This window comes from Acinonyx jubatus, chromosome B4, assembly GCF_027475565.1.
Source record: "Acinonyx jubatus isolate Ajub_Pintada_27869175 chromosome B4, VMU_Ajub_asm_v1.0, whole genome shotgun sequence".
Classification (NCBI taxonomy): domain Eukaryota; kingdom Metazoa; phylum Chordata; class Mammalia; order Carnivora; family Felidae; genus Acinonyx; species Acinonyx jubatus.
This window is the reverse complement of record NC_069387.1, coordinates 92,294,954-92,307,039: the sequence shown is the minus strand read 5'-3', so window position 1 is coordinate 92,307,039 and position 12,086 is coordinate 92,294,954. Positions and strand designations below refer to the sequence as shown.

At 38.4% G+C, this 12,086-nt stretch overlaps 1 protein-coding gene across 4 annotated transcripts in view; it reads right to left on the bottom strand.

Annotated features, from left to right (window-relative positions):
* Nucleotides 1-6,066, bottom strand: part of YEATS4 (YEATS domain containing 4) — an 80,381-nt gene extending 74,315 nt beyond the window's left edge. For 2 of the 4 annotated variants that reach the window (XR_008300337.1, XM_027071275.2), the window contains exons 1-4: nt 5,770-6,066; nt 3,164-3,283; nt 2,014-2,080; nt 1,813-1,907 (exon numbers count right to left, since the gene is read on the bottom strand). Coding sequence is in view for 3 of the 4 variants with exons in the window: in XM_027071275.2 (XP_026927076.2) it covers nt 1,813-1,907; nt 2,014-2,080; nt 3,164-3,283; nt 5,770-5,820 (333 nt within the window). In the remaining variant the exon portion in view is untranslated. The remainder of the gene's footprint in view (nt 1-1,812; nt 1,908-2,013; nt 2,081-3,163; nt 3,284-5,769) is intronic. The other 2 variants (XM_053226476.1, XM_015063603.3) reach the window with 2 other exon arrangements.
* Nucleotides 6,067-12,086: the final 6,020 nt, after the last annotated feature.

Here is a 12,086-nt window from a genome sequence, read left to right as displayed (position 1 = left end):
CACTCTTTCCAAGACTGGACTTTGAATGTTGTCTCATACTGAAGTTATATGATACCATCATTTCTTTCAGAGATGTATTTTCCAATTGAGAGTGGTGGGTGAGACAGTTGAAGAACAGACAAGGCAGCACATTCTCAAAGTAAAAATGAATTCAAAGCAATCTTACAAAGTTAAAAAGAGTTTCTGCTATAGTAGCATTACTGATTTCTTCTCCTCTCTCAATATCTGCTGCATTTCTGTGCTCTATTCTCCCTAATAGACTATTTTCATTAAGGACAAGAACAGCATCTCATCTTTGTATCCGACCCCTAGAACAATATCTTGACAAATAATGGATATTTAATAATTTCTTGCCAAGTAGAATATAATGTCTTTTGAAAGTATTCTATTCTAAGAAGGACAAAAGAATGATAGGAGATCTGGAAACCTTATCACATGGAAAGTATTTAAATAAGCTATAGATATTATTCAGGAGAAAAGAAAACAAATGTATGAACAGTTATCAGTGAAAAGTTCAAGGAAGCTTACCATAAACTGGAGCTTTCTTACATTTAGAACTACCTAGATCTGAATAGGATGTTTCACTTAATGACAAAAGTCAAGAGTCTGTCTACTGGAGACAACAAGCCCAAACAAGACTCTCATTTGAAAGACTGCCTGAAGAAATTCCTACGCAGGAAGAGTATGGCCTATATTATGGGTCCTAAATCTTACTGTGCACCAAGATCACCTGGGTACTGGCCCCCTCTCCAAACCTACTAAATCAGACTTTCCAGGGGATGGGGCCTAGGAGTCCAAATTTTTAACAAACAACTCCAGTATCTCTGGTGCAGTCCATTAGGAACTAATTCTCTGAACTACAGGCCCAGGTCATAGCTCCTTTAGAAGCACATACACTTCTAAAAATGTAATCTGATAATTAAAGTGTAAATGTTTGGTGCTAAAGGAATGCACTGAATCTAACAAGATGAAAATTAACGGTGATGACCTGAAACTAGAGTTAAGCACCAGTCATGCATATGTGGAATGAGGGAGCCATAACTAAGTTGTGACCCTACAGGTTTACAAACAAAACAAGCTGAGTGGACTTAGTCAAAAAAAAAAAAAAAAAAGGGGGGGTCATGGAAAGAATGTGAGGTTTGAGTGCATATAACTTGGGTTCAAAAACTAGCTCTGCCACAGTAACTGTGCTTTTGAGCAATATGGCTTGATCTCTGAACCTCAGTAGCCTCATCTCTAAAATGACGGTATCACCAACCTCACAAAATTGCTGAGGAATCAAAGTGAAAGCTCTGAGGGACATTTTACATTATCAAGCAACAATGTGATAAGAAGAGATCAAAAGATGAAAAAGTCAGTGGTTATAAATAAAAATTCATGAATAAAATATAAAGTAAAGCTGCTAGTACAGACAGCAACTTGAAAAAACAAAAAGACTATTGCTAGGGCTTTTAACTATAAAAAGTGGGTATTCTCATTCTTGACAGCAGTTGGACTCATCTTGTTTATTACTAATAACCAAATAATATTAATGAATTTTAAACTTTTTTTTGTTCTAGTAATCACACAATCCCATGACTTCTTTCTGAGAAATGTTCACATTATATCCCATCTTTCTATACTTGAAAAATTAAAGTTTTGAAAGGCACTTCCCATGAAAAATCTCAACTCAAGGCAAAATATACTATGCGATAAGCTTACATAAAGTGTATCTGAATAAAAACGTCAATATATAACAAACTATTCAAGTATTGTCACATTTTCACAATTACAAAAATCTATTTTATGGTTGCAAAGATTATCATTACTCACAGGTCTTTCATTAGGATCAATGAAAAATATTTTGATGATTATTTCAAATTCACCCCATCCTGTTTCAGTAATTTCATATGGAGGCTTAGTAACAACTGAAAGGAGAGAAAAAAATAATTATAAAATATTTTTAAATTTGTATATTATGAATACAAAATCTTTTTAAATTTGTACATTATGAATAAAAAAACTGTACTGTACCTCTTAAAGGATTGCCATAGCTTTCATGTAATTTAAATTGGATTTTCTTCACATATGCTGACATATCCTAAAATACAGAGGAATTAATTAGTTCTGCCATCTATATATAAAAACTGAGAGAATATGTATGTAGTCATTGAAGGTTTTTTTCTTAATAACAGCTTTGTCAAGATATTCACATACCACGTAATTCACCCACTTAAAGTAACTATTCAATGGCTTTTAGAATATTCAGAGTTGTACAGCCATCCCCATAATCTATTTTAGAATACTTTTATCACACAAAAAAGAAACCTCATACCCATTAGCACAAACTCCTAAGTCCCTCTTCCTCATTCACTGGCAACCACCAATCTATTTCTGTGTCTATGGATTTGCCTCTTCTGGACATTTTATAAAATGGTATCATCCAGTATGTGGCTTTTGGTCTGGCGTCTTTCACTTACCATAACATTTCTAAATTTATTCCATGTGGTAGTAGCATGTATCAGTACTTTATTTCTTTTTGCTGCCTAGTAATATTCCATTGTGTGGATATCCTACATTTTATTCACCCATTCATCGGATGAAAGATATTTGGGTTGTTTCTATTTTTTTTTGGCTATTAAGAATAACACTGCTAAAAACATTCATATGAAAGTTTTTGTGCTTTAAAGGGTTTTAAATGGAGAAATATTTGTTCAATTAACATCTACTGAATACCTACTATGTACTGACTGCATTCCAGACATTAGATTCAGCAGCAAAACAAAATTACCAGCAGCCAGATTATATAGCAGTTTTGCCATTCATCCTTTCTGATGGTCTTTTACCAATTGTTAAAGAATTAAAAAGTATGAACTACTATTCCTGAAACACCTGATTAAATACTAGGCTAACTTAAGATGTGATGATTGGAAGATGTGCTGTGTTTGTAGCATAGTTCTTGTTATCATAACTTAATTTTAGTTACAAAGTTTTGCAAAATTGATTTCTGCTAACAGTTATATGATGACAACTCTCACTTTATTCTTTCAACTTTTTTGGGTTGACATTTCTACAATGGGCCAATTTTATAATCAGGAAGTTACTATAAAATAATATTATAATTTACCTTCAATCAAAAACAAACCATGGCTTCAAAACAGTTATAGGAGAAACAAGTGCCTACCTCATTTCTATACGGTTTGACATACACTGTCCACTGATGGGTGTGCCCATCCTCTTCTCTCTTTTTCCCGAAATATCGAGCAACATTACCATAAACTATTGGTTTAACGATAGTAACCCCCTAAAAGAAAAATAATTTCAACATCAATTAATATTGTATTATTACCCAAATGTACAGAATAAGAGCTGTGAAAACCTGTTTTAAGGAATGGCAGGTGATCTAAAAATGTAGAGTTTGCTTATAAAGTGGATTTCTCTCAAAAAATCAATTTCAGACGATTATTCTCATTTCATATTAACACAAGTAACTAAACACCAGATTAATTATAACGTTCCCGCTTTGAAAATGTCTATTTAAGTCATGTCAAGTACTTGGAGAGGTTTTTCTTTGTTTTTGTTTTGAAGAAAGGCAAAAGGCTATTTACAAACTTGAAAGTGAGCCTCAGGAATTAAGACCACCAGTTTTGACTGCCATCACTTGATGGTAATAATGTCCTGATTTATCAGCTTATAGCAGTGTTTCCCAAAATACAGTACAAATATTAAAGGCAGTTTGGGAGAGGATTTTAGGTAGAATTAGGGCAAACATTGTTCATTTTATTACTTATGTGTTAAGTTCTGAGATGTAAGTACATGTTTCTTGGCACATCTGGTAAGTGTACAAGTGGTGCGTGTTGACAGATGATCATGGAAAGGAGAAACAAAAAATTTCAAGTCAGGAGAAAATACTGAATGACATGAAACTTCACATGAAACTTGAGACTAGTTGTTCAACAGTAAGAATGTAACTGACTGTGCAAGTGCAAAATACAACACATGTGAAAAGTGCTATGCCAATGTACTCAACAATTACTAAGAAATGAGGAAGAGCAGCGAACAAATGAAAAAAAACTTTCTATTTTGGCTGGTAATTAACAAAAAAATCCAATCCCTACAAGCCTCAAGTTAGTTCAGAAGAAGGCAAGCAATCTGTATGAGAATTTAAATAGTCACAGGAAGTGCTAGTGACACTTGTGGCACAGGTTTAAGGCCTGAACAAATGAGCATAAGGTGAATAGACAATAGATCCTGTAGCTGTTACCGTGTTACTGGAAACTTGCAGATTTCCTCAGTGACGCAGAGGGGGTTCCTTTATCAAGAGACTTTCTATATGAATGAAATTTATCTAAATTTGAAAAAGATGCCTACAAGACCACATAACAATCATCAAGAATGAGAAATAAATCCTTAATTTTAAGACTCTACGTGACTAACTCACACTCATTTTTGACAGAAAAGCATTTGAGGACTACAAGCCTCAGCTCCACACCGAGCGCAGAGCCTGCCCCAGGGCTCACACCCACCACGGTGAGATCATGACCTGAGCCGAAATCAAGAGGTGGACGCTCCATCAACTGAGCCGCCCTGGTGCCCCCAAACTTTTTGAACCTTACATAACCACAAGTAGAGAAAGTTTTTTTAAGTTCTCCAAAAGCCAATGTTTTAAACTTCTGGTAGTACTTTCCTATCAACCCAAAATCTTGTGCAAAAAGCTTGGCTAAATATATTATTTATGAAATTTCTGGTACTATGAGTTTTACCTGACCCCCTTCCAATACATTTTGGCAGTTTTTGAAATTTTCCAAGAACTCCTACTTTGCATGTGATATGAAAGCACTGTGTGTAATAGTTGTATGCGCATACAGTTAAAATTATGTGAAAGCAGTAGGACACAGAAAGGGACTCGAAGAAAAGCTAGAGGGACTCGAAGAAAAGCTAGAGTAACTAGATTGGTGCAAACGTGGGTGATTGGTTTTTTAAAGAAGAATCTCCTTTATGCAATAAACCTGAAATCAGAAGGGGTAAACATAGGTGTTCTATCAAGAACCAGTTAGTCCTGCCTTAAAAACTAACGTGCCAGGAGATGCAGGAAGTGGGAGGGAAACGTTTAAGTGTCAAACATCACGTTAGGCTCTACAACAATTAAAAAAAAAAAAAAGCGAACATTTACTGAATGCTCTCTCTGTGCCAGCCAGTGTTACGTTCTTTGCATGCCTTGATTCATATCTTGGCGGAAGCTGGGGGGCTCTGTGAACACCACGAACTCTGGAAAGCTGCCTCAACTATCCTACCCTGGGGATAGGGTTCTTTGGCGATCACACTTGCATGTGCCCTGTGGGGTAAGCCTCCGTAAGGCTGCTGGAGGGACTGCATCAGAGAACCGAGGAAAGCGGTTAGCTACAGTGCTTGGCACGGGAAGCGCGTAATCCAGTATCTGCCGCTGTTACTATCCTCACACTCAGGTGGACGGCACCCCGGTTTAGCGGTGCCCGGGGCTGGCAGAAGATGACACCAAGCCCTCCAACTGGCTACTTGCCTCGGCAACAATGTCCAGTTCTCCCCAAACCACTACCGGTTGATTTCTGGAGGGAAGGCGGCCAAACGGTAGTCAAAAGAAACACTTATTTTCCCGCGGCAGCTGTGACTCCCCGTCTGGAAACCGCGGTTCAACCCCGAGCCGAGAAGAAGGCGCGAGAGGGAAAGCAAACGGGCCCTCCTCACGCTGCGCAGGGAGGAGCCAAGACCGGAGAACCGCTCCCGGAGCGGAGGCGTGGGCCGGGGACTGACCTTCACTCTCCCGCCGGAGTCAGGCCCAAATTCGGCCATTCTCTTGAACATATTGTCCTACAGAAGAAGCCACCGCCGCCAGGGAAAGAGACCGGGGCCGGCGGGGTAGCCGCTCCCCTCAGAGGCCCCGCTCCTCCCGCGCGGGCTCAGGCGGAAGGTTTCTGGGTAGAGCGAGGGCGAGTCACCGGGGCTCGCGGCGCTGGGGCACAGCAAACTCCTCGCGGCGGGCGGCGTCCCGGAAGGCCGTTTAGCCCCGCGCGGTGTAGCGCCCGATGGAAGGAGGAGCGGTGGCGGCGCCGTGCGCAGGCGCGACGAGCTCGCGCGCAGAGTGCGCACGCGCCGGGCCGCATCCCTCTTGCTGGGCGTGCGGAGGTGGCGGGAAACCGCTGGAGCCGACCCAGACCACCTGGCTACAGAGTAACCGAGAAGTTGGCTTTTAGAGCCAATACCTTGTCATCGCTGAGCAGTTCCGATTCTGAAATCAAGTTCATTAAATCTACTCGCCAACCCCAGCTTTTCGTGGTCTTCATCCAGACCTCCACACTTGAACGGCTCATTTCTTATTTACCTCCTTCTCTCCTCCTTACTTTCTTTTCTACTCACAGTTTAGATTCCAAGGTCCATAACTTGACGGCAAACCTTATCTCTATTGCTCGTAAGTGGCACTGATAACTGCAAAGCTTAGTGCAGCACTAAACTAGTGGTTTCCAATTGAAGTTTTAGATGGTAGCCAGTTCTCTCTCCTTTTTCTCCACTAGTTATTTTAAGCTTTTCCTGAGTCTCAAACCTCCGACTCCAACATCAACCCTCTCACTCTTAGCGGATGACTTTGCATGCGTGTTATTTCACAGAGAAAAAGACCTCCATGCCAGCAGACCCAAACATAAGCTTTGGTTTGCCCAATATCCTTCATCCCTTCTCTTCTGTTCAAGAGGGAATCTTCTTCCAGTTTAAAATCAGTTCTTCAGTCTGTGTTCTTGATCTCATTCTTTTTTGCTTCCTCAAGGATTTTGCCCCATGGGTCATCCTCACCCTGCCCTGTATCATCAGCCTTTCTTCTACTTTGGCTTTTCCCCATAAGAAAAGGTAAGTTTAAATCTTTCTTATTAAAAGCAATATGGAGGTTCCTCAAAAAGTTAAAAATAGAACTACCGTACATCCAGTAATTGCGCTACTAGGTATTACCCAAAGGAAACAAAATTACTGATTGGAACAGGCACATGCACCGTGATGTTTATAGCAGCATTATCAACAATAGCCAAATTGTGGAAAGAGCCCAAATGTCCATTGACTGATGAATGGATAAAGAAGATGTAAATACACACATATAATGGAATATTACTCAACCATAAAGAAGAATGAAATCTTGGCATTTGCCATGATATGGATGGACCTAGAGTGTATTATGCTAAGCGAAATAAATCAGGGAAAGACAAATATGTATGATTTCACTTATATGTGGAATTTAAGAAATAAAACACATGGGCATGGGGGAAAAGAGGCAAATCAGGAAATAGATTCTTAACTATAAAGAACAAACAGGGTTACTGGAGGGGAGGTGGGCAGGGGGATGGGTTAAATGGATGATGGGTAGTAAATCCAATTACTACTTTCCCTTAACTGATTTGACTTCTTGACAGGATTTGATGCTGTTATCCACTGCCTCTTTTGTGGTGCCCATTCTCTTGGTTTTTCTGTTATTTCTCTGGCATCTGATTACTAGATAGTTAGTCACTGTCTCCTCTATGTTCCCAAAGTGCCCAAGGGATTGTAACTCTTATCATGTTATATATTAATTATTTGTGAATTCCATGAAGGCAATAACTATCTTATTCACCTTAGTATTCTTAGACCTTAGTCAACATTTCTTGTGCCCAATAATGTTTGTTGAACAGTGAGTAAATGAAAACTGGAAAAGTCAAGAAGACTTGAGGCCATTTTTCCAAAGGTAATTGAAACCAATGAGATCTGTTAAAGACACTGTCATACAAAATGCTTCACATCATAATATGGGACTTTTTTTTGTCCCCTGTACCCTCATCTGAAGTTCACCTTTTCCAAATTATGGCTTTCAAAATGTGATCTCTGGAACCCAAATATGCCCTTTATAATTATTTTTCCAGCTCTCCTTTTTCTTCTTTTCTCCTGTTTCTCAGAGGGGTTTTTATTATTTGCTTAAAATCTTACCCTAAGTATTTTTAAAGTAAAATAACATTTAATAAAATAATAAAATTAAACAAATACATAAAACATATTGGAAACTTTGGGGGAAAGATAATGAATTGAATACATATCTTTTGCTTCCCCCCAAAACTCCTTTAAAGCAAGTAAAGAGATTTTCAAAAAGGCATAAACCTTTAAGGTAAGAAGAATGGGAAAGAAGGTGAAACAAAATCTTGAAATCTGGAATACAAATGTCAAGTCGTATAGAGCAGTCCTGAGAGCTGAGCAGTCAGAACTAATAAGCTACTCAATTTGCACTACAGAAACTTCCCAAGTTTCAAGAATCTGTAGTTGTGGGGATCTCTGGAAGTAAGGGTGGGGGAAGACGAGAAAAGGAGCTAACAAAGACTGTTTGAGAGGCTGTTTAAGAAATATTAATACAATTAAACAATTACATGCTATTTACTGCCAAGGAATAAACAGAGGAAAAACATGGTCTCTATATTGAAGAACAACAGGTAGAGTTGAGGAAGGAATACCATACAGAAAATAGGTAGATTAATGAAATTATGGCTGCCAGGGGCTAAGACCTCTGTCCCTCACTTAACTCTTAAAATGCTGGCAACCAGGCCTTTGTTTTCTAGCAGCCAATAGGGAGAGGCTTCTCTGGGGAATCTGACCAGCCTAAGGGAAGAGATCTCAGGATCCCTGATGAATCTCACTCAACCTATCTTGATCATCCTTCAGCAAAGTACATATGGTCAAATCCACATAAGCCCTTGGAACTCCAAATTAAACTTTTATTTTTCAACTCCTAAATTTAAGCAGATAACCAAGGATTACCAAATAACTGAGAAATGCCTCTAATATGAAACATAGAATTCAAAATAAACAAAATGGCAGATTAGAGGAAACATAGGGAAGTAAAGGTCAAAACAAAACAAAAGAACAGTGATGATATTCAGATAAAACAAAAAATAGTAAACATGACACTAAACAAAGAAAAAAAGGAACATTTATAAAGGAAAAAAGAGCTGTAGGAAATTTGAAATATGATAGTAGAAATGCAAAAACTCAATTAGGGGCACCTAGGTGGCTCAGTTGGGTGAGCATCCGACTCTTGATTTTGTCTCAGGTCATGATCTCATGGTTCGTGGGATCAAGCCCTGGGTTGGGTTCCGGGCTGACATCACAGAGCCTGCTTGGGATTCTCTCTCCCCCTCTCTCTGCCCCTACCCTGTTTGTGCTGTCTCTCTCTCTCTCTCAACATAAATAAATAAACATGTAAAAAACTCAATTAAAAGGTCAAATGATAATATCAAAGAAATCTCCCAGAAAGTAGAGCAAAAGACAAAGAAATGGAAGAGAGGACGGAAAACATGAGAACAGGGGCACCTGGGTGACTCAGTCGGTTGAGTGTCCGACTCTTAATTTTGGCTCAAATCATGATCTCAGGGTCATGGGATCAAGCTCTGCGTCAGGCTCCTTGATGACATCTTGGACCCTGCTTGGGATTCTCTCCCTCTCTCTCTGTCCCTCTCCTTCCACCCCGCCCCCCCCCCCCCAAAAAATTCTGTATTAGGTTGCTAGGGCTACCATAACAGAATACCACAGGCTGGGTGCCTTAAACAATAGAAATTTATTTTCTCACAGTTGTGGCGGGTAGAAATCCAAGATCAAGGTGTTGTCACCTTTGGTTTCTCCTGTGGCCTTTCTCCTTGGCTTCCAGATGGTGGCCTTTTCACCATGTCCTCACGTGGCCTTTTATCTGTATATACACATTCCTGGGGTCTCCTCCTCTTCTTATAAAGACACAAGTCCTATTGGATTAGGACCCTACCCTTATGACTTCATTTAATTACCTTAATTACCTATTTAAAGGCCTTACCCTCATATACAGTCACATTGGAGGTTAGGGCTTCAACATATGAATTTTAGAGGGACCCAATTCACTCTGTAACTATATCAGAGGACTAGTCTAGGAGTTCCAAAGAGAATGAAGAAAATGGAAGGAAGGAAATAATTAAAAATGATTCAACAAAGCTTTCTAGTACTTAAGGTTATGAGTTTCTAAGCTGAAGATCCTACCAAGTACCCAGAACAAATATGAAAACAGATCCACATCAAGGCACATCATTGCAAACTTTCACAACCCTGAAGATAAAGAGAAGATCCCACGTACTTCCAGGTTATGAATTCATAATGGCTTAAGACTCCTTAGTAGCAACATTGTAATCTGGGGCACAATGGACTTCCCTGGGTTTGGTTCCCCAGGCGGTCCCAGTTCAATAGACCATCTCTAAATTTCTGAAGAACATTAATTCCAACTTAATACTCCATACCCAGCCAATTATCAACCAAGTGTGAAATAGAAAAAAGACAATTTCAGACATGCTAAGTCTCAAAAAAAGTACCTTTCATGTACCCTTTCTCAGGAAGATTCTGGAGATGTAATCCACCAAAATAAAGCAAGAAAGAGGAAATTATGAAATACAGGAAACACAATAAATATAAAATATGGAGATAAAAGAAGAGGATCCCAAAATGATGTTGAAAGAGCAAACCCAGGGTGATAAGCTATGTATTAGACACAGACAGAAACGAGTCCCAGTTAGATTTGGTGGGAAATCTTTGGGAATTACTGCTTTAAAAAGATGAAATTGGGGTGCCTGGCTGGCTCAATTGGAAAAGAATGAGACTCTTGATTTCGGATTTATGAGTTTGAGCCCGTCATTGGTTATGGAGATTACTTAAATAAATTAATTTTTTAAAAAAAGATGAAATTGACAAAATTCTAGCTGGGTCTGAAGCCTTGAGAGATTATTTAAATACTTTTAATGTGTAAATATTAGACCTAGAGTTTGGGAGGTAAACTAATGAGATACACAGAAAACTAAGCAAATTTAAGAATCATAGAGTTATTAGCTCTAGAGAAAATAAAATACTGCATAAAAGAAGAAAATAATTGTATTCATGGCTACAGAAATACTGGGTATTGGTCTAACAAAAAAATATATAATTACATTGGAAGGATGGGCATTGGGCTCTGTTTTGTGATGGGAGGAGGAGGAGGAGGAAATAGAGCCTAATCCTGAACCCTGATAGTGGAAAGTCAATATCCTAACATGAAAAAATCAAGAAAAATCAATACAAGTCTAATACTTTAAAGCACGGAGGCAAATATAAAAAATTACTATTAAACTAATAGAGTAGAAAGTGATCATGTAAAGGGGGAGAAATGAGGAGGTACATCTTTCATAATAAACCTTGTGGAACTTACCTGACTCTGTAAACATTGAGAATTTATAACCTGATTAAAATTAAAAAATAACTTTTAAAATACAATTGCATAATAGACATGCATTTAATTGAAAAACATTGTATCTATGAATGACATTGGTCACTTCTGATTATAATTTTTATTAATTCCCGTTAGCAACTTCTAAGTAAATATTTTAAAAATGAGTCCACTAAATACTAGAAATGTGCTCAGGGCTTAGTTATAATTAGTGCCACATAAAGAGCTAAATTATCATTTGGAATATCATTCCGCATTTCAAATAATATCCTAGGGTAAAACTAAGCAATATGAAAATTGAGTTTCTCTCAAAAATGATCAACCATTGATACTGATTTTTATTCCATTCCTGAATAAGAGAAATTTAGTTTGAGAAATTAATTGTATGAAAATAACAGGTAAAGGTAAAAAATGATATTTATCAAAAACATTAAGCAAAATCTCCAACAAACATTGCTTTCGCTCTACAGACAACTTTTGCTAATCTCTCATTGTTTCTTCAGTCAGCCTGTGTTGTATGGTGCTTCCTGGATATAGCCCATCTCTGCATTTAGGCAGTCACTCTTCAAGTCTCTCTCCCCTACTTTGATCCATTCTTTATACACCTCTGGGTAACCTGATATGAATAAACCCATATTTTTTCTGGGTTTATTCATACTAGAATGGTCCCAAAATCTTGAAGCCCAAGGCTGCACCTGTGTTGAAGTCCTCTGCTGCCCTCCCATGGCTAGTCTACACACTACATTCACATGGTCTTGAGACCTGACCTGTGGATGAATTTGTTTCTTTAAGTTTTATTTATTTAACTAATCTCTACACCCCACATGGGGCTCAAACTCACAACCCTGAGATTAAG